General features: G+C 45.5%; 2 protein-coding genes, 1 long non-coding RNA gene and 1 other non-coding gene across 17 annotated transcripts in view; 3 read left to right on the top strand and 1 right to left on the bottom strand.

The window, feature by feature from the left end:
• The first annotated feature begins 100 nt into the window (after positions 1 to 100).
• LOC103548295 (uncharacterized) lies at positions 101 to 8,822 on the top strand. 2 transcript variants are annotated; one of them, XR_011537401.1, is made up of 4 exons: positions 101 to 240; positions 6,612 to 6,976; positions 8,058 to 8,468; positions 8,553 to 8,822. It is a non-coding gene; the product is annotated as an uncharacterized lncRNA (long non-coding RNA). The 2 variants fall into 2 exon arrangements; XR_011537400.1 differs by having other exon boundaries at positions 8,372 to 8,468.
• Positions 8,823 to 15,239: 6,417 nt separating this feature from the next.
• On the top strand, positions 15,240 to 15,355 carry LOC139082107 (U5 spliceosomal RNA). The gene has a single exon (XR_011537837.1). It is a non-coding gene; the product is annotated as a U5 spliceosomal RNA (small nuclear RNA).
• Positions 15,356 to 18,816: 3,461 nt separating this feature from the next.
• TMEM53 (transmembrane protein 53) overlaps positions 18,817 to 25,827 on the top strand; it is a 69,063-nt gene continuing 62,052 nt past the window's right edge. Inside the window, exon 1 of one of the 2 annotated variants that reach the window (XM_070609856.1) lies at positions 18,817 to 19,476. The gene's annotated coding sequence lies outside the window, so the exon portion shown is untranslated. The remainder of the gene's footprint in view (positions 19,477 to 25,827) is intronic. The other variant, XM_070609858.1, reaches the window with a different exon arrangement.
• Positions 19,649 to 25,827, bottom strand: part of ARMH1 (armadillo like helical domain containing 1) — a 49,784-nt gene continuing 43,605 nt past the window's right edge. For 7 of the 12 annotated variants that reach the window (XM_070609844.1, XM_070609841.1, XM_070609842.1 and 4 more), the window contains 6 exons: positions 20,930 to 21,052; positions 20,774 to 20,846; positions 20,523 to 20,652; positions 20,358 to 20,435; positions 19,983 to 20,064; positions 19,649 to 19,905 (listed from right to left, as the gene is read on the bottom strand). In XM_070609844.1, coding sequence (XP_070465945.1) covers positions 19,814 to 19,905; positions 19,983 to 20,064; positions 20,358 to 20,435; positions 20,523 to 20,652; positions 20,774 to 20,846; positions 20,930 to 21,052 — 578 coding nt within the window. In that variant the 3' untranslated portion in view covers positions 19,649 to 19,813. The remainder of the gene's footprint in view (positions 19,906 to 19,982; positions 20,065 to 20,357; positions 20,436 to 20,522; positions 20,653 to 20,773; positions 20,847 to 20,929; positions 21,053 to 25,827) is intronic. The other 5 variants (XM_070609850.1, XM_070609849.1, XM_070609853.1 and 2 more) reach the window with 1 other exon arrangement.

The following is a 25,827-nucleotide window of genomic DNA, read 5'->3' on the forward strand; positions in this document are numbered from 1 at the left end:
GCTGCAGGCGCCTGGGGCCGCCCTCTCGTCTGGCCACACCCCAGAGCGCAGGGCCTGCCGGGAACTTCGCGAGCCTCGCGTGCTTTTGTTCCTGACGTTATACCTGAGGACCGTGTTGTACCGCTGGCTTACCCCAAACTGAGAAACCAGTCCGCGGTTTGAGAGTGAGGGCTCTGGGGTCCTGCAGGCATGGATTCGAATCCCGATTTCTTCAGCTGCTAGCTCCGGGACCTCGGACAGGTTAGACACTTGACTCTCGGTTTCCTTCTTTGCACAATGGGGAGCATGTTTCCTCCGTGGCGGGGTTATTGCGAAGTTGACATGAGGGGCTCTGTTTAAAGTGCGTGAGAGTCACAGACGCACTAGGTTTATTGAGTGTCCGCCACGTGCTAGGCGTGGTGCTAGGTACTGGAGATAGTAGAAGTGAGCAAGACATGTAGTACTTGTCTCCTTGACCTGACATTTCCAAGGAGACAAAAAAAATAAATAAATAAATTATAAATTGTCCTGAGTGTTCTGAGGGAAACAGAGCTAGGATAGAGAATAATGGAGGAAGCTACTTTAGATAAAGTAGCCGGGGAAGAAATCTTTGAAGTGATATTTGACCTGAGTCTAGAGAACAAGGAGGAACTAGCCATGTCAAAATGGAGGACAGGGAGGTGGAGAACCTTTGAGATTCGGATCTGAAAACGGTATGTGCAAAGGCCCTGAGGCAGGAAAGAACTTGGTCTTGAAGAAGTGAAAGAAGCCAGTGTGGCTGGAAGGCAATAGGTAAGGGGCAGAGGAGTGAGATCATTTAGCATCATGTAGCCCATAGTAATAATTTTGGCTTTTATTCTAATCAGAAGTCATTGAAGATTTTCAGCAGAAGACTGACAAGATCTGAGTCACATTCGATTTCATGTGTCAGGCTTGCTGCTGTGTAGAGAACCGATTTGAAGAGGGCAAGACTGGAGTTGAGGAGATCATTTAGAAGGCAAGGGATTATTCTGGCCTGGCATGGGGTAGTGACAAAGGAAATGTAGCTAAGAGAATGGATTAAAGGTGTACCTTGTTTGGGAGGTGGAGTAAGCACCACTTGCTGATGAGTTTGTGAGAGGGTTTCGATCTAAAATGAAACCAGAGGATATGAAATGGAGAATCTCACATGCTCCCTCAGAAAAATGGAACTTAAGAACTGAGAGAATCTCTCCCCGCCCTCAAGCCGATGAACGGAGTGTTTGAACTCTGGCTCAATGACCCCCTCTTTGTGGCTCCTTGCCCATGAATATAGCCCTCCCCAAACCCTCAATGGCCTGCCTGTAGCTTGCTATAGGATGCATTTCCCACATTGTAATTCCTCTGCTACTCCCGAATAAACTCAATTTCTGATAATTTGAGCTTGCCTCAGTTTATCTCTCTTGTTTAGGTTGACAGGTTGCATGTAGGAGTGAAGGAGAAGGGATAACATGGATGATTTCTGGTTTCTGGCTAGAGCAACTGGGCGGATGATGGACCATTTCTTGAAATAGGGGAGTGGAGGTGTGAAGGAGACAGGTCAGGATGGGTAGGTCAAGGGTTTCGTTTTGGTCAGGTCGAGTCTGAGATGTCTACAAGACTTCCCATTGGAGGTGTCAGGTGAGGACTTGGATATACAAGCTAGGAGCTCAGGGAGAGATCAAGGCCAGAGATAGGGATTTTGCAGTTATTTTATGTAGATGTATTTAGAGTCATGAAACTGAATGAGACGTAGGGAGAGTGTAGATGGAGATGAGAAGAACCATAATTGAGCCACGGGGCATGCCACCATTTTGAGGTAGGGCAGAGGAGGAGAAGCAAAGAAGATGAGATTAGGGTGGTTTGAAGAGATGAGCCAAACCAGGGAGTGGAAGCCTGGAAGGAGTGAAAGAGGAAGTCACTTTGGAGAGCTGCAGAGAGGGCAGGTAAAATAGAATTATCCTTCAGGGCCGGCCAGGTGGCGCAGCGGTTAAGTGCGCACGTTCCACTTTGGTGGCCTGGGGTTCGCTGGTTTGGATACCGGGTACGGACATGGTACCGCTTGTCCAGCCATGCTGTGGTAGGCGTCCCACGTATAAAGTAGAGGAAGATGGGCCCAGATGTGAGCTCAGGGCCAGTCTTCCTCAGCAAAAGGGAGGATTGGCGGCAGCAGTTAGCTCAGGGCTAATCTTCCTCAAAAAAACAAAAAAATCCCCCAAACTTCCTTGCTGCTCCCCAAGGCCGATGTGGAACCCTTGGGGCACATGGGCTTTTGCAGGGGGCCTATTTCCAGTTCCTTGACCTGGGACAGATCCAGTGAATTTCTCCTGGCCAGGCATGGGTGATACAACTCCTGCCCTCATAACTTGTTTCTGATGCCAGTACCCTCCTGTTACAGGAAGCCAAAGTCAAGAAATTAACATTGACTGGTCCAAAAACAGTAAAACGCAGAGGAAACTCAAAGTCCCAAAGTCGAGAATTCCTTTTGTGCCATAAATGAAGAGAGGCCCATGGTCTGTGAATAATGAAACTTCTGTGACTTCAGGAAACATAAAGTCATTAGATTAGGGACACTTACATATGTATGCCAGGGACTCCAACATATTACCGTCGATACATCACCATGATAGAAAGAAAAAAAAAGCCCTCCCCTCCTCAAACTGGTAATAGAACCATTGGAGCCTATAAAATTGGTATGCTTAACATCAAAAAGATAGTAAGTTTTAAAAAAAATCATTGTGAAAGAACAATGTGTAAGAAAGAAGAGACATATTTGGAAAAAAACTAGAAAAACTTTCATACAGTCACTTTTCTAAGTAAAGACTCTGGAACTATACTGCAGTTCCCAATGAAATCAATGAGTCAGGGATGCTAGGTGAAAGGTGACGGAGTAGAGGACGTGTGCATGGTGCCAGAGTATCGTGCCACAGATTGTTTACGTGAACAACTTGCAAAGGGAAAGCATACCTTTATGCGGAAATATGTGCCAGTCACCAGTGTAACCAAGTGATCAAACTTAGCATCACCAGCAGTGGGGCAGCCTGACATTATGTATCTCCTGATAGGTTACGATAGGAAATACACAGCATCATCCAAGAGATAAGAATGCCAAAAATGTGTAGCCTAAGTCCAGTCCAGCCTCTAGACTTAACTTCCTGTTTCTGGGAAATACAGCTGATGGAGGAACAAATTGCATGACACCATGAGGAATAATGAGGCAAATACAGAATGCAGGACACTTTACAAGACGTCTGGCCTGATCTCTTTACAAAGTCCCTGTTAAGAAAAAAGAGAAATACAAAGACTGTTCTAGATTTTAAGAGAATACAAACAACAACCAAATGCAAAGCATGAATCTTGATTGGGTCATGGTTTAAAAAAATTAGGAGTAATTGGGGAAATCTGAATATGGACTAGCTATGAGACATTTTAGGGAATTATTTCTGATTTACTTAACGGTCATAATGACACCACGATTGTGTGGGAGAATGTGCTTTTTCTTGGGAGATGCATGCTGAAATACTTAGACCGAAAGAGTCATGATGTTCGCGACTTTCAAGTAGTTCAGAAAAAAATAATGAAGGAAACCAGAATGTCACCCCAAAATATGCCTCTTTACGTAAGAATTATTTTGAGTTGAAGGCAAAGAAGCAGCAGCAAATAGGGGCCGGCCCCTGCTAAGTTCACTGACACCCACAAAGCAATAGGGACTCAAAGGGGGACACATTCGTAAGAAAAGGAAAACCACAAGCTGAGCAACTAATATTAGGTGAAACAGACTGGCTGTTGATCCAGTTTAAAACGTGTGATAAATATCCTCAAAAGATAAGGGAGGATATTGTTACCATAAGGCAGGAACAAACCAGAAGAATCAGTTGGAAATACTGGGTATGAAAAATTTAATAGTTGAAATTCCTACATGGATTGAGTAGCAGAATGGTTGCAGCCAAAATGAAACCATGAGCAATAAGGTCAGGGTGGGGATTCATCACAAAGGCGTCAGGAAGGGACACAGAACACAAGGAAGACTGAAGACATTTAGATGAGCCAGTTGTTTGTGACACACACTGTGGGTGGCTAATCCGACAGCCACTCCCAGCCCCTTCTTCCTTACTCATCTCCAGATTGGAAACCAAAAAAGTGAAATACTTGCTTTCCCAGATTCCCATGCAGTTAGAGCTGGCCGTGTGATGCAGTTCTGGCCGATGAGATATAAGCAGGACGGTTTTGGGGGGGCTTCTGGGCAGGATGTGTTGTTTTCTAATAGAAGGGAGTGACATAAGTATGCTTTGCTTGTAACATCTCATTCCCTTTTTTCTTGCCTGGGACATGGACCTTCTGTCCAGAGTTGTGACAGCTGCCTTGTGATCATGAAGTAAGTTGATAGTCATCAGATCAAAAATGCAACACACTCAGGACAGACAAGCAGGCAGGCAGGAAGGGCCCAGGAAGGTTCTCAGTGGCCGAGCAGTTGAACCAACACCAGCAGCCACCTACACCCGACTCCTTGTTGTGTAAATATAAAACAAAACAAAGCCAAACAAAACCCCACCTGTTTGTTTAAGCAAACTGTATTCAAGCTTTCTGTAACCTGCAGCTGAAAATGTTCCTAACTGAAAATATTCCTTACTGATACGTTGTTTGACAATTTGGGAAAGAGTTACAGAGTTGAGATTCAAAGAAATAAGGGGGTGGGGGAAGGCAGAAATCAGTGAAAAAGAGATTTTAAAAAGAATTTTAAAAAGCTAGTTGTTTAGGGGCAGGCCTGGTGGTGTGAAGGTTAAGTTCTCACACTCTACTTCCATGGCCCGGGCCGCATCCCACACAAAGTAGAGGAAGATTGGCAACGGACGTTAGCACAGGGCCAGTCTTCCTCACACACACACAAAAGCCAGTTGTTTGAAAGTCTTAATAAGCTAGGTGAACCTGGGAGGAGAGATTAAAAAAATATATATATGCAAAATACAGAATGAAAAAAGAGAAATAAGTACAGACACAACATAGATTAAAAATATTTATAAAAAAATGAATGAACAACTTTACATCAATCTTTTTTTTTTTTGAGGAAGATTAGCCCTGAGCTAACATCTGCAACCAAACCTCTTCTTTTTGCTGAGGAAGACTGGCCCTGAGCTCACATCTGTGCTCATCTTCCTCTACTTTATATGTGGGACACCTGCCACAGCATGGCTTGCCAAGCTGCACCATGTCCACACCCGGGTCCAAACCGGTGAAGCCCGGGCCCCCGAAGCGGAACGTGCACTCTTAACAGCTGCACCACTGGGCCGGCCCCTGAATTTACTCTTGATACAACAATTTACTTCTGGGAATTTACCCCAAAGATACACACCTATAAATATGAAAAAACATATGCACAAAGCTATTAATTGCAGTATTATCTGGAATAGCAAAATTCTGTAAACAATTTAAATTCCCACCTATAGGTACAGGCTGAATAAAGTACAGTATATCCACACAATGGAGTACTATGCAGCCAAAAAAAGAATGAAGAAGGTCTCTATAAACTGATAGGGTGTGAATTCCAGGATATATTATTAATTGAAATAAGGTGTATATTATCTTTTGTTAAGGGAAATAAAATATGTCTGATTATTATTATTTTGCAAAAAGAACCACAGAAAGATGAAACCAGAAACTAATAAACATGGGTTGGAGGGGAGTGGGGTGGAGAGGATAAGGACAAGAGTGAGACTTCTCTGAGTTTATGTATTTGTTTTTTTAAAGATTTTATTTTTCCTTTTTCTCCCAAAGCCCCCCGGTACAAAGTTGTGTGTTTTTAGGTGTGGGTCATTCTAGTTGTGGCATGTGGGATGCTGCCTCAGCATGGCCTGATGAGCGGTGCCAAGTCCGTGCCCAGGATCCGAACCAGCAAAACCCGGGGCTGCCGAAGCAGAGTGGGCAAACTTAACCACTTGGCCACAGGGCTGGCCCCTGAGTTTATATATTTTCATAGTTTTGACTTTTGAATCCTGCAAATTGTTTACATGTTCAAAAGGTAAAATCAAATAAAAATGTATCATGGTTAAAATAATGTTTATCTCAGGAATGCAAAGATGATTAACATGCAAAATCCAGCAATTGTAATTCACCACCTTGATAGACTAAAGGAGAAAAATGTGATTATTGCAATAGAATCAGAAAAGTCTTTAATAGAAAATTCAGCACCTAATTTTGATGAAAACTCAGAGAAAACTGGTGATAGAAAAGAACTTCCTTAAAATAATACAGGCTACATGCCAAAAACTCATAGTAAGCATCGTACTTAAAGACACATACTCTTTAAGATCGGAGAAGAGGATTACAGTTGCCCCCACGACTGTGCAGCCTGGAGCTGAAATCAGTGTTTAAGGACTGGAACGTGTGATAGAGACTGCTCATTGCCTACCTATAGCATTTCCCCCATTTTTCACCTGAGTGTATGGCAGCATACATTTCCCAGCCTCCCTCGTTGCTCAGTAAGGCCATGTGGCTAAGTTCAACTTGAAATAGAAGTGGAAATATTATAAGTATATGTAAATGAAATTATTCTAAGCCTGTGTAAAGTACTTCTGAGACTTCTTTTTAACAAGGAAGGAGGTACTTTCTCCATTCCCTTTTCTTTTTCCCGCTACCAGAGTGTGGAGACCATGGCTGTAGCTCCAGCAACCGTCCTTGTGTGCGAAAGGAAGCAGCGCTGTGCTGCTAGTGTTTTAACAAGTTCTCCGGCGGGAGGGACCCTGATTTGAAGCATTTGCCCATTTCCGTGGTGTAAATATGCTCACTGTGGCTGATATCAAGCTGCCAACTGGAAGTCACTGAAGATGGCGTTGGGAAGAGATGCACACATGAAGTAGCTGGCTCCAGCCGTGCACTGGTGGCCGTGTGCAACCACAGTAGCAGCCTGGGTCTTTGACACCGTGGAGCCTCCATAGTAACTCTGAATTTCCTCCCTCCTGGCTTCCTTCATGTAAGGGGAAAATAAACTTCTTGCTTGTTCAAGGTATGCTTTTGGGAGTCTGTTACTCACTGAGAAATTGAACATGAGCATAGAGGGGATGAGACAAAACAATATCTGCTGATGATTTGGTTTCCAATACAGAAAAACCCGAGAGAATCAACACCAATATGTAAATAATTAGAATTAAAAAAGAGTTCTGCAAGCTTGCTCTAAATTAACTTACAAACTAATATTCCTCTTCACCAGCAATAACCAGCTACTTAATGTAATTGTAAAAGTAAGATACTGTTCACAATAGCATCAAAACTATAGAGTAGAAACCCACCTAAAAAAATGGCCTTTATAGAGGAAAAAATTTAAAGTCTCTTAAGGAATTATAGAGATTGAGTAAATGGAATGAATTTTTTTTTTGAGGAAGATTAGCCCTGAGCTAACATCTGCTGCCAATCCTCTTTTTGCTGAGCAAGGCTGGCCCTGCGCTAACGTCTGTGCCAGTCCTCCTCTATTTTGTATGTGGGTCTTGGCCACAGCACGGCTGTACCTGGGATCTTAACCTGTGAATACAGGCTGCTGAAGCAGAATGTGCCAAACTTAACCACTAGGTCACAGGGCCAGCCCTGAAATACACATTGATGGATAGTAAAATGGTAAAGATGTTATTTCTCTCTAAATATATGCCACAATTTAATGCAATTTCCATAAAAATTCTAGCAGGATCTTTTAAGGAACTTCATAAAGTTATTTTAATATTTATATAGAGAAATATTTAATATTTATATAGAGAAATAAGATCCATGAATATCTGGAAAAGTTGGAGAAAAGAGAATAATTGGAGAGGACATCTCTTATGAGGTTAAGAAAGTCACATTAATTAAAACGGTGATATTAGACAGGAAAATCCTACTTCAGGATAGTGGTTATTTCTGGGGTCAGGGAGGCAGGAGATCAGATTGGAGAGGAATAAAGTGAACAGAGCAGGTCAAGTCCTGTTTCTTAAGCTGGGTCAAGATACATAGCTATTTTTTTTTCTTTAAGATTGGCTCCTGAGCTAACATCTGTTGCCAATCTTTTTTTTCCTTCTTCTTCTCTTCAAAGCTGACCAGTACATAGTTGTGTATTCTAGTTGTAGGTCCTGGTTGTGCTATGTGGGATGCCACCTCAGCGTGACCTGATGGGCGCTGCCATGTCTGCGCCAGGATACAACCGGTGAAACCCTGGGCTGCCAGAGTGGAGCGTCCAAACTTAACCACTCAGCCGCTGTCCGGCCCCACTGTCTGTTTTTTTAATTACTCTTCGAGAACATAGATTCTATATACTGTTTTGTGTATCAAGTACTTCATAAATTTAAAAACAGAAAAAATAAAAGATTTCTAAAATGGGGAACTTTTTAACTCCAGGAAAATAAAAAGTTTTACATGGTAGGAATTGTAATTGTAGAACTCTATTTGGCTTGGCTTGGAACAACATTGAAATACAGTCACATCATGGGGGAAGAGGCGGTGTGAGGGAGAGAACATCCTCATCGACCTTGATGGTGAGTATTAAAAACAAGACAACAGGCCCCAAATGGAGTCACTGATGCTAAGCCCCACAACACCAAACTGAGACTTAATTATAGTTTCAGCTCTCCCAGAAGTGGAATCTTGAACCAGTCAATCAGCACTACTCGCGAGGAAACCTGCCTGATGGACCTCGGCCATCCCCTGTAGGAAGGTGACCTTGCCACGACTGTTCACTTCTTGCTGATATGAATTCCTTGTTCTGCTCCCTTCTGCCTATAAAAGCCTTTCATTTTGTACAGCTCCTCAGAGCTCCTTTCTATCTGCTAGAGGGGATGCTGCTCAATTCATGAATTGTTGAATAAAGCCAATAAGATCTTTAAAATGTACTCAGTTGAATTTTATTTGTTTGTTTATTTATTTATTTATCTATTTTAGAAAGATTAGCCCTGAGCTAACATCCACCACCAATCCTCCTCTTTTTGCTGAGGAAGATTGGTCCTGAGCTAACACCTGTACCCATCTTCCTCTGCTTTATATGTGGGATGCCTGCCACAGCATGGCTTGACAAGCAGCATGCACCTGGGATCCACCGAAGTGGAACATGTGAACTTAACTGCTGTACCACTGGGCTGGCCCCTGAATTTTATTTTTTTTAATTTTTTTATCTTATTTATTTTTTTTAAGATTAAAAAAAAATTTTTTTCTTTCTCCCCAAAGCCTCCCGGTACATAGCTGTGTATTTTTAGTTGTGGGTCCTTCCAGCTGTGGCATGTGGGATGCTGCCTCAGCGTGGCTTGATGAGTGGTGCCGTATCTGTGCCCAGGATCTGAACCCTCGAAACCCTGGGCCGCTGAAGCGGAGCCTGCAAACTTAACCACCCAGCCATGGGGCCGGCCACTGAATTTTATTTTTTAATATAAGTCAAGAAGTAATATCTAAAATTAGTGACTCAAGAGGCAGCAGTGTATGTCTGTCATTCAGCATATACCCAGTGGAAGAAACAGCTGAGTCGACTAGCGGTTGTTTCTAATGACAGAAGTGGGTGTGAGGTGGGATGTAGAAAACAAGTTGTAGGTTTTTTTCTTTTCTCCCTAAAGATTTTATTTTTTTTCCTTTTTCTCCCCAAAGCCCCCCGGTACATAGTTGTATATTCTTCGTTGTGGGTCCTTCTAGTTGTGGCATGTGGGATGCTGCCTCAGAGTGGTCTGATGAGCAGTGCCATGTCTGCGCCCAGGATTGGAACCAACGAAACACTGGGCCGCCTGCAGCGGAGCGTGCGAACTTAACCACTCGGCCACGGGGCCAGCCCCAAGTTATAGTTTTTTTTAATATTCTTTTTAGCACTATCTGCCTTTTGCTTTGAATCCTGCCCTGTGGTGAGGAGGTTCTTGCTGCTTCTGGAGACCTTGATAGAGCCTATTAAAGGGCAAGTCAAGGTGTTGTTTAGGACGCCTTAGAAGAAATTCAGCTCCCATTCAGCACGGACCCCTCTTTCACGCTCTCTGCCTCTGCTTGAATCATGATTATTTACGTCCTTCTGGGCACATGAATAGTTTCCCCTAGGCTGTATACTCTGATGACGACTCAGTCTTTTTTGCCTTCCATCCTTCCTTCTATCTTCCATCCTTTCATTCTTCCTTCTTGCGTTCCTTCTCTCTCTCTCCTTTCGTAGCAGTTCTGCTCATCTATCTATCTATCTACCTATCTATCTATCTATCTATCATCTTTGGCTCTCAGGTGATGACCATGCTCCTGGGGTCATGACATATTATCATCAGTGGTCTGTGTCAGGCTTGCTTTATTTATCCATTTATCTGTTTATCATTCACTCTTTTATTCTTACATCTATCCCTCTTCCATTCACCTTCTCCCCAGCAACCATTCCACTGTGTTTAATATATATCTTCTTGTTTTTTGTTCTTGCAAAACAGGTATTGTTGTATGCAGGTATTGTGTATGTGGGTGGATTTTAAAAGTTATGTTAATGATACTGTATCATACTTTTTTTTTTTTTTTTTAAAGATTTTATTTTTTCCTTTTTCTCCCCAAAGCCCCCCAGTACATAGTTGTGTATTCTTCGTTGTGGGTTCTTCTAGTTGTGGCATGTGGGACGCTGCCTCAGCGTGGTCTGACGAGCAGTGCCATGTCCGCGCCCAGGATTCGAACTGATGAAACACTGGGCCGCCTGCAGCGGAGCGCACGAACTTAACCGCTCGGCCACGGGGCCAGCCCCTCATACATCTCATTTTTGTCACTAAACATTATAGTTTTGATGCAGTGTGACATCTAATACATTATTTCCTGTTGTTGCATGATAGTACCTTTTACCTGCCACTGTCCCAGTGATGGACATTAGGTTGTCTCCAGCTTCCTGCAATCACCAAGGATGCTGCAGGTAATGCTCCATAAAATAAAATTAGGTCCTTACTTCATATCACACAGGAAAAGTCTAGATAATTAGGAATTCAATTGTAAAAAACTTTAGATCTTTTAAAGGAAAATATGAGAGTATGTTTTTATGACATTAGGGTAGGGAAAGATTTAAAATCTAGAGAACCATAAAGTGAAAATTGATGAATATATTAAAACTTCTATATGATAAACAAATGAAAAAACAAGTGACAGACTATAGGAAATAACTTGCAATACATATAAACTGTCAAAGGTTTAGTTTACTGAATGTAAATGGGAACTCCTACAAGTCAAAGAGCAAAAGACAAAAACAACTTAAATATGGACAAAAGACCAGAACAGAAAGTCCCCTGAATAGGAAGCTGGAGTCGCCCATAAACATGAAAAGATGCTCACATGTACCTATATATGTTTTAAAAGATTTCATGTTACCTTAAGTCTCTGTGTGTCAAAACACATCTTCTGGATTGAATTATCATTATCATTATTCTAAGTAGATGAATGATCAAAATAAGAGTTTTGAACCTAAAAATTAGAAATGTATTGGAAATGCATCTCCTAAGGAGATGAAGAAACTTTATTTTTCAATTAGCTCACACAGAGTGAGACAGAGTTTGTCACCAGTTCTATTCCTATCTTTGTTTTCACAAATGGAAGATCTGAGAAACCTTAAAATAAGTAGATGGAAATTGGAGAGTTGTTCATAGTAATGTCACCATATGTCCCTTTATTTAATGTCCCAGGTGGTTTTTACATCCCAGGTGCACTCAAACAATGCCATACTATGCAGGAAATAAAATGGATGAATCGGAACTTCATCTACAAATACCGTCACAAATTGTTTTGGAAACAATATAGGATAAAAAAAGCAAGTTACAGGAGGATAGCTAAGGTACGATATTTGTGGGAATTTTAAAAACACAGGACAAATGTTGGTGGATGGAAGACATATCACCAACTTCAGAATAGTGGGTATCACGGGGAGGTGCGCGAATGGGATTGAGGGGTACAAATTCAGCCTTCCACTGTATTTATAAGGTTTTATTTACTTTCAAACAGATAAGCACATTAGAAGAAATGTTCATATCTATTAAAACAGATCTAAAGCACATTAGAAGAAATGTTCATATCCATTAAATCGGAGAATCAGGCGTCTTCTTGTTCTTTATTCTTTTCTGTGGAGTTAGAAGTAGTTCATGATGAATTTTTAAAATGGAAAGTGAAGAAGTGAAATGAGAAGAGACGAAAAAGAGGAGAAAACAAAGAACTCTGTTTTACTGTAGAAGTTATTTCACCTAATAAAAAATGCATATTTTAAACTTGCACAATGCTGTATGTCAATTACATCTCAGTAATGCTGGAAAAAATTACATATTGATGTCTCTGATGTTTGAATCAATTTCAAGGTCTGTGAAGCATTGTTCAGATAGTTACATAAGTCATTAAAAAAAGTCTAGTGTGAAAGTTAATTCAAATTTGTACCAGTTGATGTGAATGCATCGACAGTAAAGGTTACTAAGCTTCTTTCTTAAGGTGAAGCTCAGTGGAAACTAATTGTTTAGAATGAAAAGTTCCATTTGTCTCTTGTGGTTGCAAGAAAGTTTGTTTTTAATAAAAAGACTTCTGTCAGAATTTTTTTCTGAAACAAAAACCCAAAGTGAAGTTTTTTCTTTGTTGTGGTTGGTCGCTATATTCCACAAGGAGAACTCGGGTGGCGGGCGCTGTGGGTGAAGCGACTCCCTCCCTTTTCCCCTCCCCCTTACTGCTCCCTTTCTCTTCCAGCTGGGAGATCATGGGCCTGCTTGGTCGGCTGGGATGAACCCGGAGAGGAGAGACAGATGGTCTCGTGAGGGGGACCCCATGGAAGCAGCGCAGTCTCTGTGGGGTTGGGGGCGGGCCACAAGCCCTAGAGGAGGGATGGGCCTTTGATGGGAGGAGAGCGGAGGAGGGGCAGATGCTGGGGGCTGTTGGCTTGGGGGTGGGAAGATAAGGGAAATGCCTTCCGCTTTCTCAGCGAAATCTTGTGAGGGGATCAGAGAGTGAGAGTACGGGAGGAGGTGTGGGATGATTTCCGAGAGAGAAGAAGGTGTAAAATGGGTGCCTCGGGAGCGGGAAGCAGAGCCAACGAGACATGTCAGGTCACATTGGGGCCTTCACTAGAGGTTGGGCTCGGTTGTCTGGTTTTTCTAGCAGTTCAGCTGCCACAGGGCAGATGCTGAAAAGGTAGAAAGTTGAGGCTTTGCCAGATGCTGTAAAGGTAGAGGAAGATGGAAGGCAAGAGGGATGGGAGAGGGAACTGCTGGGGAGGGACAGAAAGAGGACCAGCTCCATAAACCATCAGGGTGGGGGAGTTATCACCTGCACTCCCTTCTTCTGTTACCGCACAAAGGGCACGATCTGCTCGCCGCGAGACAAAAGCCAATCGTCAAGAGGCAAGATGGTGGCAGAGAAAGGGCATTTTATTACAGCTTGCCAGCAAGAGGGAAAATGGCTGACTAATGCCCAAAGAACCATCTTCAGGGGGGCACAGAATCTTGAAGCAGTTATATAGGCCAGTGGGTCATAGGGGAGGGGTTAGGAATGTTGACCCTCTGGTGTTACAGACTGGGAGTTGCCACAGCAGATCTTTCAGCAGTCATTGATGATGGCTATCAGCATAGACTCTCTGTTTGGTGGTGGTGGTGGTGGGGGGAGTCACCACATTCCTAAGGAACTCAAAAGAACGAAGTAATCATCTTATCGCAGCTGGGAGGTATATGTACAAGCAGGGGTCATAAAATCTACAGAACGGGCAGATCTCCTGGAGGGTGCAAATCCAGCTGACTTAGAGGTCATTCAAAATTACAACATGGTCTCTTTTCTGCAATATGGCTTCCCTTATGTCAACGTTGTGTTGAGTTGGTTTCCCTTCCCCGCCCATCGGGCACCATAGAGTTGGAGTCTGGGTCTTTCCTCTTAACTAAAGTGGGCCGCCATCACCCTCCCTTCCCCCCCTCCCCTCCTCAACCCCCGTCTATTGTTTAATTCCTCTGCCCTGGATCTTCACTCTTCCATCTGTGCTAATCCTTCCCATCGGCATTTAAACACGTGTAACACTCCTAACAGTAAGAAAAGAGCGGGAACGGCTGTTTTAATCCCTCCCCTCTTCCAGCTATGGCCTCTCTTTAATTTTTCAGGGTCAAACTTCTCAAAAGAGGTGCCTGCATTCTCTGCCTCCCCCTCCTGCCCTCACCACCTCCCTGCAGTAGGCTTCCATCACCCCCACCCTGTGCAAAGGGCTCAGGCCAAGGTCACCAGCAACTGCCTCTTGTTGAATCCAATGGACTTTGCAGTCCCCATCTCACTGGATCACTCCTTCGACAGAACTGACCAGTCCCTTCTTGAAACTTCTTTTCTGCCCTTGATTTCTGTCCCATCCACTCTCCTGGTTTTCCTCCCACCTTCCGAATTTCAGTGTTCCTTCTGCTGCACCTCTCTGTTAGGCCCCTGTTCTCTAGGGAACTCTCCTAGCCAGGTTTCTCTCCTCACTTTCCACTCTTTCCTTGGGTAATTCTAGGCCATTCCCTGTCCAGGCCATCATTTATTTCTCTCTGGCTTTACTGCTCAGTGTCCCAAATTGTCTCCCAAACTTCTTGCTGGCCATATAGTCTCCATACGTTGACCAGAATGGATCATAACTCATAACACTGATGCTGCTTCAAAACACTATTCTGATCATATTATTCTCCTTTAAAGCTTTCCGCTGGCTGCCCATTGCCCTCAAGGCGAAGTCAAGCTCTTAGCTTGGCATGGAAGGCCCGTCAAAATCTGGTCCCTGCCGCCCAGCCATTTGCCCTTTGACCACTTGGCTTACATTGTTATGGTGCCTCTCTGTCTGGAACTTATTGACACAGCATTCAATAAGTTTTTGTTGAATGAAGGAACAAAGACAATTATTTTCAAGCCTCTTTTTAAATTTAAATTTAAATTTAATTTTTTTTTTAATTCTAGAGAAATTGTAAACTTGGAGTGCCAATTATAAAACAGTCCGACTTTCTGGTTGGACCAAGCAGCTATATTCCTGCCAATCTGATTTCTGCTCTGCCCCCTGGTGGTGGCCCCAGGCCTAGCGGTAGCAGGAAAACAGGTGAACAATTTAAGGTATTTCCGGAAACGGAGGTTGGCGACTCAGCCTTATTTACATACCCACAATGCATTGCACAAGGCTATTTCCTACTTTAAAAAGCTGGATTCTTCGTTTCCTTTTGACTTTTTTCCCCCCTAAAAAGACCCTGCTTTCAACAGAATTGTCTGATATAGAGGCAGAAACCACTGGCTCTTTTGGGTAAATAATTACCATTGCTGCTCTAGGAGTTACAGTTACCCGAGGACTGAGCGTGATAAATACCTGCATACTCTAGTTTCTCTTCAGATCGTATAAATCTTTCGCCTTTTACTAAAGATTTCCGTGGAGAGGAACAATTCTGAGTTTTTACCCAATTTTTTGAGGCCTTGCACTTGCAAGGCTTATAAAGCTGTACTAAAAATAGAGTTGTGTAGTATGTATGAGTTTTCTCGTCAAATAAGAATTTAGAACCGTGTTCACTTCCGTCGTTGGTGGTGTCTTTCATCTTTTTTTCCGTGTTAGTGGCAGTGTTTTCAAGAGAGTTTACGCGGTGACGGATTTCAGAGGGAGTGTGTTTCGTGTTTTTTCTCGGTGCGTCCGTGTTCTGTGCAGCTGCCGTGTTCTTCCTGTGTTGTCCTGCTCCTCTGGGACCCGTTTTCTTCCCTGCGGGTCTCGTCATTCATTTCTGCCGCAGCACTGGCCACCATGACCCACGTGTGCACTTCAGAGAAAAGGCTGTAACTGTCCGTTCGCCCGTCTGGCGTCGGAAGCTGACCCAGCGCCAGGAACAAAGCCCATGTGTCGCCTGCGTAGACAGACGAAGGGCGCATGGGTCTCTCTACCGCTCCAACGGTTCCCTTAGTGTGAAGGTCGCTCAGGGTGGTCGTTACATCCCTACCTAGTAGGTTGTCTAGAAAAATACTCATGTCTCAGGCATCCTTTGGATTGCAGCTTGTTCTCGCGGAACGGTAGGTTCTGGTGGGAGAGGTTATGCGGCCTCCTGATGGAGAAAGGGGCAGCAGCGGGAAGGGGCCAGCTCCGGGCGGGGCGCCAACCGCCCCCTTCTCCCAGCAACCACAGTTATAAGAAGTGCAAGTCCATTCACAGAGATGGCGGATACACTTCATTCCGAGGGCTTCGGATTACTTACGTTCACACCTTAGAGGCCACCAAGCATTAACCTGAGCTGCCTCCTGTGCCTGGCACCGGGCCTGGCACAGAGCAGTCGCCCAAGAGATGTTTGCAATCTATGAAATATGTGGTTACCTGTTTTTGCCGAGGCCTTGAATAAAAAGTTCTTTAACTTTAAAAAGTCCAAGCTTGCGCCTATCTGTCCACAAACATTTTTCAAGGCAGTACCTGCGGAGCCAGCTCTGATGGCTTAGTAGGTAAAGTTCTGTGCTCACCGCTACCGTGGTTGGGGGTTCGGTTCTGGTCACAGAACCACACCACCCATCTGTCAGTTGCTATTTTTACAAAAACTTTTTAAAAACTAAAGTATAATTGGTTGCTTTTTTTTAAATTAATTTTTTTTTTCAGATTTTATTTTTCCTTTTTCTCCCCAAAGTCCCCTCGGTACACTGTTGTGTATTTTTTGTTGTGGCTCCTTCTAGTTGTGGCATGTGAGATGCTGCCTCAGCATGGCTTGATGAGCGGTGCCATGTCCGCGCCCAGGATTTGAACCGGTGAAACCCCAGACCCCAAAGCCGAGCAGGCAAGCTTAACCACTCGGCCATGGGGTGGCCCCTGGTTGCTTTTAGTATGACACATTTATAAATATATTTTTTCCCGATGAAGTAATTTAGCCTTAAAACTAGAACTGAATCATTTGCTAAAAATAGAAAATTTTCAGGTTTATTTGTGATTTCAAATTTTTATGTGGCTCAAGACAGCAATTGGTATAAATTTGAACTTTAAAAATAAACTTGTACTACATGACGATCAAATGCAAGATACAAACTCTAACTGGATCCTAAACAAAAAACAAAAAAGGGGAGGAAGAAAACGGAAGGTAAGTTTTTCAGATAATTGTGGAAATTTTAACATGTACTCTATTTTAGATGGTATTATTGACTTCATAATCGTATTAGTTTTCTTGCTGCTGTAACAATCATAAATTTAATGACAACAAATGATTCTCTTACAGTTCTGGAGGTCAGAAGTCTAAAATCGAGGTGTTGGTGGGACTGCATTCTTTCTAGATGCTGCAGGAGAGAATGTTTCCTTGCTTTTTTTGGCTTCGAGAAGCTGCCTGCATTCCTCGGCCAGTGAGCTCTTCCTTGCGTCACTCCAACCCTCTTGCTTCTGTCATGCCATCTTCCAGTGGTAACTCTGGGACCCCGCCTCCCTCTAATAAGGACCCTTGTGATTTACCTCAGGCCCCTCTGCATAATCCAGGATAATCTCTCCGTCTCAAGACCCTTAACTTCATCACACCTGCAAAATCCCTTTTACCAGGTGAGGGAAGAGTCACAGGCTCCAGGGGTAGGGTGAGGACGTATTTGGAGGCCATGACTCTGACCACCACAATAATGATATTGTAATTATGTAGGAGAATGTTCTTATTCATAGTAGAAACATAATGTGAAGTATTTAGTGGTGAAATGTCATGATATCTGAATCTTTCAAACAGTTCAGTAAACACACAGAGAGAAAGCAAGTGTGTCAGAGAGTCTAGGTATACAATTATTCCTTTTATTATTCTTTCAACTTTTTTGTAGTTTTGAACTTTTGAAAATAAAAAGTTGGAGGAAAAGAAATATATATTGATAAATTCCATGTAATATATGCTTTAGATACTTGCATTATACCGAAAATTTCATTTTAAAAAGTTCCCTTTATTTTTTTTGAGGAAGATTAGCTCTGAGCTAACTACTGCCAGTCCTCCTCTTTTTTGCTGAGGAAGCCTGGCCCTGAGCTAAAATCGTGCCCATCTTCCTCTACTTTATACGTGGGACGCCTGCCCCAGCATGGCTTTTGCCAAGCGGTGCCATGTCTGCACCCAGGATCTGAACCGGCAAACCCCAGGCCTCCCAAGTGGAACGTGCGCACTTGACTGCTGTGCCACCGGGCTGGCCCCATTGTTTTTCTTAAACTATGATCGCCTTGGACCAGTGGTTTCTAGATGTTTTGATTTTCCAATTATTAAAATTTCCAAAAAATTTCTGGTGTACTGCTTTTTACCATCATTCTACAAAAGAAAGGCCATTTCAAGACTAAAAACAGTAAGAATGACTTGACCCCAAATGAAAGGACTTTTCTTTGAAACAGGAAATCCATTTAGCTTTATGGAAAACACGACTATGTTTTGTTAACTTCTCTCTCTTCCCTCGACGCAAATAGAGGAAAGCTGAGGGTCGACATCAGTTTGGGGAAGGCTGGGGGCGGGGGCGGGGCTTAGACTAACAATATCAGGGCCTGTGGTGCCCTCTTGTGGCAGCCTGGGGAGTTACTTCCACCTGACCACTGCCTCTGCTTTGGAGGGACAACTCCCTCACACACCTCAGTCAGTCAGTCATGCACGCCAGGCATTGTGCTCAGTGTTTGCGATTATCAGTAACAAATATCCCTGCCCTGGTGGAGCTGGAACAATAACTAAATAAGTGCTATGGAAAAAATAGCAGCATAAGGCTGATTGGGGGCCCGAATGTAGGAGTGGTAATGTGGGTTGCAGCTTAAAAACGAGTAGCCCTCATTGAGAACCTGAGTTTTGTGTAAAGATCTGAACGGAGGTGAGCGAATTAGCCAGGCAGCTAGTTATCTGGGGAGAGAGGTTCTAAGAACAGAACCTCTCACTGTTCAACAGAAAAGTCAGGACAAAAGCCCTAAGGCAAGAGCTTGTTTGTCAGTTTCAGGAAACACCCACACAGCCAGGGCGACTGCAGAAAGAAGGAGAGAGTTCAGAGGTGGTGGGAGACACGATGGCCAAGGGTGTGAGCTTTACTTTCAGTGAAATGGACAGCCCTACAAGGTTTTGAACAGAGCAATAGAATCTAAAGTTTAAAAAGACCGTTTTGGCTGCTGTATTGAAAAGAGAATAGGGCAGAAAGCAGAGTCATCTAGAGGACAGATGATGGTACTAGGTGGCGAAGCATTAGATGGCTAAGACCAGGGCCTTAGCAATGGAGGGAGTGAGTTGGAGCTGGATTCTGGATACATCTGGAAGGTAGAGTCAACAGATAGATGGATACAGATGTTAAACAGACAAGAACTCCACTCTTCTGTTCTGAGCGGCAGGAAGGATGAGGTGCCGTTAGTAAGTCGCAGAAGGTGGCGCAGGATCGCAAGTTCAGTTTTGGGCACAATGAGGTGGAAGTGTTTAGCTGGAAACAGACGTGTGGGAGTCAGTACACAGAAGCAGTATTTAAAGCTTGAGCCTGGATGAGATCACCAGGGTGTAAAAGGAGATAGAGGCTCGAGGTCAGAGTCTTGCCTCACTCCAACTCGAAAGAAGCTGGGTTGAAGAGGAGGAATCAGCAAAAGAGAATGAGGAGAAACAACCAGAGAGGCAGGAGACAAACCAGGTGGGTGTGTGTCCTGAAGGAGAGAGTGAGGGGCCAGCAGGCTGTGCCTGTGAACCTTCTGGATGTTGGTCCCTCCGGAGCAGCCCTTTTCCTCGATGAGCAGAGGCACCCCAACCCAGCATCCCGGCTTTCATTCCATCTCCCTCCCCGCCCCCGACACAGAGAACAGAGAGACAGCAAGACTGTTTATTGAGCTCTTCCCAGCCAGCGGCTCTCCCATTCCCTCACTGGTGGGCCTCACCCCCAGCCTCCCACCTAGGGCCTAGGGGCACCAGGCTCCTTCAGCCACGCTTCCTGCCACACAGCCCTGGCTTCCTGGATTGCCTCAGAGGCTCTGTTACTCCTTTCCTTCCGTATCTTCGTTCTGATCCTCATTACCAGGGCTGAAGCAGAAGCTCATGCTGCTGCAGGCCTCAGTGAGGTGTAACTCTGGAGGCAGGGAGGTGCGCCTGAGCCTGAGCGCCCGCTGCACCTCTCTGCCCCGGGTCCCCTCCCTCCCCACTCACCTCTGGTGACATTGACTTTGTTGGCAGCCAAGATGTCCGCCTGAATGCTATCTATTTTCATGTATAAGTTCTCGGGGCTGCTCTGAGAATGGGAGCAAGGGGAACCTGGCTGAGGTGCCAAGGCAGTCTAGGCTTGGGTGGGCTCGGGCAGAGGGAGGTTGCAGGCGGGGGTTGGGCTCCTAGCTTGACTAGAAGGGCAGCAAAAGGAACGGAAAGGTGCCAGGAGAGGAGGCCACGCCAGGCAGTCCCTCCTGCAGCTGGCCACCAGGCCCCATCTGTGTGGGTGGTGTTGAGCAGGGTGGGGACGGTGTGGAGAGGGCACCATTCTGTCCGTGCCCTTTGCTCTTTGTGGCGGGACGGGATGGGGGCACTTACGAGGAAGAGCTGGTAGAGTTCCTCCCCCATGGACTTGCGCACGTGCTGCTCCACGACCGGGAACGTCTGCACGAAATACTGCGGAGTAGGGTGGGGGGCGGCCGGCGTGACTGCAGGGCCGCCCCGGGCCGCGCCGCGCCGCCCCGCCGGAGCCGCCGCGCTCACCTGCAGCGTGAGGCTGGCCTGCCGCTGGCTGTTGCTGTGGTCCGTGTTGCCCATGGCGCTCAGCAGGCTGTGCACCACGCGCAGGTGCAGCATCTCCTGGGCGAGGCTCGTGTTGCTGCGCGCCAGGACCCTGGGCAGGGGATTCGCGCTGCGGCCACCCCTTGGGGCTCGCGTGCCCGGCCGCTGCGCTGGGGCCCGCGGGCAGCGCTGAAGCTGGGGGACTGCACCCCTCCCCACCCCCGTCTGCTTACCCGATGGTCTTGGCGGCCGCGGCCTGCTGCAAGAACACGGGCAGCTGGGCGGTGAGCTGGAGAACCGAGGAGTCTGGCAGAGTGGCAGCCATGAGGCGGGAGACCCCCCTGCTCCCGCCCAGGTGCCCCTTGCCCCCAGTCCTAGCGGGTCTCTACCGTTGAGGATCTTGGGCTGCAGTTTGCTGGTCTCCCTGACCGACGGAATCAGCAGGTCCACGAGGCCTCTGAGCAGCGCCGGGCACACGTCGTAGTTGACCAGGTCCTTGATCAGCTCGATGGCTGCGGAAGGGCAGAGGCGCTGGAGAGGCCTGAGGCTCCAACAGTGCCCACCCCCGAGGAAGCCGAGAGCCCTGGGACCATCCCTTTACCCTCCATCTAGCTTCCCCAGCACCTTTTACTGGCCAGCACTGGGCAGGGCATGGGGGGAGCTGGGCAGGGGGCACCTCAGTCCTGCCCTCCTGCAACTCGTGGTTAAAGAGGAGGAGGAGGGGGTCGAGGCCAGAGCCAGAGGCCCCACAGAGGCAGGCGCCTGTGGCTCGGAGGAATCCAGAAGATTTTGTGAAGGAGGGAAGGGCTGGGTTCTTCAAGGAGACAAGGATGGAGAAAGAGGAGATGAGAGGAAGGCAGAGTTGTGGGTGAGGGATGTGGGGCAGAAAATGAGACAGGGGTGGAAGCAAGGTAGACAGCAGTTTAGAGAAACTTTCCTCTCTGACGAACCATTACTGAGGTATTCTTTGCCCAGGCTCTGTGCCAAGGGCTTTCCATACAGTATCCCGCTGAAGTGCACCATAACTGTTCCCAACATAACCGATGAGTTTGCTTTGCAATAACACTGACTGTTATCCCCATTTTACATTGGAGGGAATGAGGCACACAGAGGTGAGGCACACAGAGGTAAAGCACTTCGCCCAAGGTACCACAGCTAGGAAGTGGTGAAAGCAAAAGGATGGAAAGAATTTGTTAGGAAGGAGGAGGGAACTAGAATTTATGGAGGGAATTTTCTGGGGCTACTTTCCAGTCCTTCATTCCTTCCAGCATTCACTCAGCCTTTTGACAAATCCACAGGGAAGTCCTATTGTGGCCAGGGCACATATGGTGACAAGTGCTATAAAAGGGGTGGTAGGCTGTGGGAGGGCCTGTGAAGATGGGGAGGATTGAGTATTTTTGTAAAGAGAAAGGAACCATAGAGAGGCAGAGCTAGAAGGGGGCAGGGTCAGAGGGTAATGGATGGTAGGCTGGGGTAAATGTTACACTAAACACATGTGCTTCTCCATGGAAGACAGGACTGAGAAACGCGCCGACCCCAGCACAGGAGTCCAGTGTGGCCCCTCTCTCCACTCCCTCCTGGGGGAGACAGGACTTAGGAAAGTACTTGTTTCCGTGGCCAGTCATTTGCAAACCAGAATGTAATGTCGACACATGAGAACTATTATCAGTATTATCTGCTTGAATAACAAAAATTAACCTTTTATTTCCTTGTCAGGAGATTTTACGTGATAAGAATGCATTTGGGAAAAGTCTCTAGAATGGAAGAGAAGCTTTCGTCCATAGGTGCAAAGGCACCCTGTGTGCTGGGGGATCTGCGGGTATCGGGGAAGATGGGCACCGTGGGTACACATACAGCCTTGTTTTTTTGGATGGAATTTCAGCTGAAGATTTTGGTGGACAGGAAACACTCGAGAACTGGTAGTGGCGTTTTCCTGAGGCCTTACTTAGGTAAGGTTAAGTATTTGGTTCCTCAGAGATGGATGCTTGATCTGCCAGAATGCAGGCATATCCCTAACTAAGGAGTAGCAAACACAGCCCATTTGCTGTTTTAAAAGGTGTTTTGATTTTTTTTGTCCTTTAATTTTCAAGGTTTTCACGAGAGGTATAGCATGTGTGCTCTGCGAACTTAAATGTGTATTCTTTGCTCTCTTGTATGAAGGCAGGAAACCACCAGATCAGCTCAACACCAAGTCAACAGAGGATCCCATAGCTTTCCAAGTTCGTGACATGGGCCTTCTTTTCCTAACAGTGGACTAGTGTCTTACATCAGTTCTTGACAATTCTCAGTCAACGTTTCTTTAATGGTGCTGCTGCCCTAATCTTTCTTTTTTCTCTTTGTCTCTATTAGATGTTCTCCACCAACCAAGTCTCTTACCTCAGTCTCTTACTCTCTTTATTTTCATCTTTTTGACTTTGGTGAATTCTGAATAGTTTCTTCTTCCCTTTCTTCTTGCTTACTAATTTTCTCTTCACTTGTGTCTAGTCTGTGAAATGTGTCCATTGAGTAATTACTTTTTATTTTTTTTAAATTTTTTTCCTTTTTCTCCCCAAAGCCCCCTGGTACATAGTTGTATATTCTTCGTTGTGGGTCCTTCTAGTTGTGGCATGTGGGACGCTGCCTCAGCGTGGCTTGATGAGCAGTGCCATGTCCGCGCCCAGGATCCGAACCAACGAAACACTGGGCTGCCTGCAGTGGAGCGCTCGAACTTAACCACTCGGCCACGGGGCCAGCCCCCTGAGTAATTACTTTTAACTATTGTATTTTTAAGTTTCAGAAATTCCATTTTGTTGTTTCTCAAATCTGTTATGTCACTTTTTATAGCTTCCTGATCCCTAAAGTTATTTACCATATTTTTTTAAATTAGCAATAATGGCGCCTTGGATAAACTTCATTGTTTACGATACTGCCACTGTGCAAAGCTTTACCAGATTTTTTTTTAACTTAGTTTTTGAGTCTGTATCTAATAATTACTTTGGCTGAAGTCTTTGTGAGTCATTTTCTAGTCTACTAGTCACTTACAGTAACTTCTTTGTGTGCATGATTATCTTATACTTTGGGTTGGTCTTGTATGTGCAAAATTAATTGTAGGAAAAACTTGAGAGCTAGGATGAAGATACTTTCTTCCAGAGAGCATTTTCCTTTGTTTCTATCAGCCACCTGAGCACTCTTAATTCTGAACCACCTTTGCCTAAGTTCAAGACTTGAGGTTCCTTGGACCACCAGGTGGTTGTACAATCTGTGGAAGACCACTTGAGGGCTGGCCTACTTCTGGCTCACCCTTACCTTCAGGATATTGTCCTCCAGGGTCCCAGCTTAATGCATTTCTGGTAGAGATATCAGACCTCCTAGCTGGGGCAGACCCGCTGCCTTCTCTGTCCCATGTCTTTTTTTTTTTTTTTTTAAAGATTTTATTTTTTTCCTTTTTCTCCCCAAAGCCCCCCGGTACATAGTTGTATATTCTTTGTTGTGGGTCCTTCTAGTTGTGGCATGTGGGACGCCGCCTCAGCGTGGCCAGATGAGCAGTGCCATGTCTGCGCCCAGGATTCGAACTGATGAAACACTGGGCCGCCTACAGCGGAGCGCGTGAACTTAACCACTCGGCCACGGGGCCAGCCCCTATGTCTTTTTTTTTTAAGATTGGCCCTCAGCTAACATCTGTTGTCAATCTTTTTTCTTCTTCTTCTCCCCAAAGCCCCCCAGTACCTAGCTGTGTGTTCTAGTTGTAGGTCCTTCTGGCTGTGCTACATAGGACGTCGCCTCAGCATGGCCTGATGAGCGGTGCTAGGTCTGCACCCAGGATCTGAACCGGCGAAACCCTGGGCCCGGGAAGGGAGCGTGTGAACTTAACCACGGGCCGGCCCCTCCCTCACCTTTTGATGCTGCTTCGTTTCTTCCGGATCAGGAAATGGCCTCTACTTTGAGTGCTGGGCTTCCTTCTGGGTTCTCACCTTCCCCTAGGTTGTGGTCTGGTAATTCCTCACTGTACTGCTCTCTAATGTTATTAAGAAGGTAACATTTTTTTCTTCTAGATATTTGTGCTACAATGGGAAATAGATATTTGATTTTTGTCGCTGGTTCCTGGCCCACAGCTTCTAAAAGCCTTGGAATCTCCAGAGTGATGAGTGTCTTTTGCATGTTAAATGAGATAATTGGTGGCTGGGGGTGCCTAGAGGGCATCAGGATGGGGGCTGGTCACTAGAAAGACCAGGACATGACTACAGGGTTGGACCTTTCAGCCCCAGCCCCTAGCCTCTAGGGAGGGGAGAGAGATGAGAGAGTGAGTTAATCACCAGTAGCCAATGATGTAATCCTCATGCCTATGTAATGAAACCTCCATAAAAACCCTTCAGTGATGGGGTTTGGAGAGCTTCCGGGCTGGTGAACACATCGAGGTGTGGGAGGGTGGTGTGTCTGGAACAGCCCCCTAACCCATGTCTTGCCCTATACATCTCTTCCATTTGGCTGTTCTGAGCTGACTCCTTTATAATAAACTGGTAATAAAGTGCTTTCCTGAGTTCTGTGAGTTGTTCTGGTAAATTGTGGAATCTGAACGGGAGAGGGGGTTATGGGAACCGTCTGACTTTGTGGCCAGCTTGGACAGAAGTGTGGGTGACATGGGGCATCTGAAGCGAGGGCAGTCTTGTGGGACTGTGCTCTGAAGCCTGTGGAGTTTGAAGTTAACTCCGGGCAGTTAGTGTCAGAATCGAATTGAACCGTAGGACAACCAGCTGGTGTCCACAGAGAACTGGAGAATTGCTTGGTGTGGAAAACCCCCACACATTTAGTGTCAGAAGTCTTGTGAGTAAAATCAGCTCAGTAGTTTAGTCTCCAGGTGGGGGAATGGGTCCAAACTGCCTAGCCTACCATTATCAGAAAAAGAGTCTTTACCTGGCCATTGGTACTCATTCTTCTAGACTCAGCTCAGAAATGAGCTTTCTGGCCTGTTCTCTCCCTGACTACACTCTGGACCACTCAGGAGCAGATGTTCTGCGTCTCTGGCCCTACAGCATCACTTTCTCACCATGGCGTACTGGTATCATCCAGTAAGAGTCTCTCCACTAGTGTGTGAACTCCAGTGAACATATCTGAGGCACCCCTGTCTGCCCAGAGCCTCAAACTGTTCCTGGCACAAATGCACGCTCCATAAATGTTGTCGAAAAGAAGTGAGTGGATCTTGCATTCTTGTAGGCTAAAGACCACTCCGGTCGTGGCAGCCTAGGACTGTGCTTGGAAACTGCCAGCTTGCTGAGAGATGACCCTAGAGGAGGCTCTGCCCTGGCCACTG

This window comes from Equus przewalskii, chromosome 2 (genome assembly GCF_037783145.1).
Source record: "Equus przewalskii isolate Varuska chromosome 2, EquPr2, whole genome shotgun sequence".
Lineage (NCBI taxonomy): Eukaryota > Metazoa > Chordata > Mammalia > Perissodactyla > Equidae > Equus > Equus przewalskii.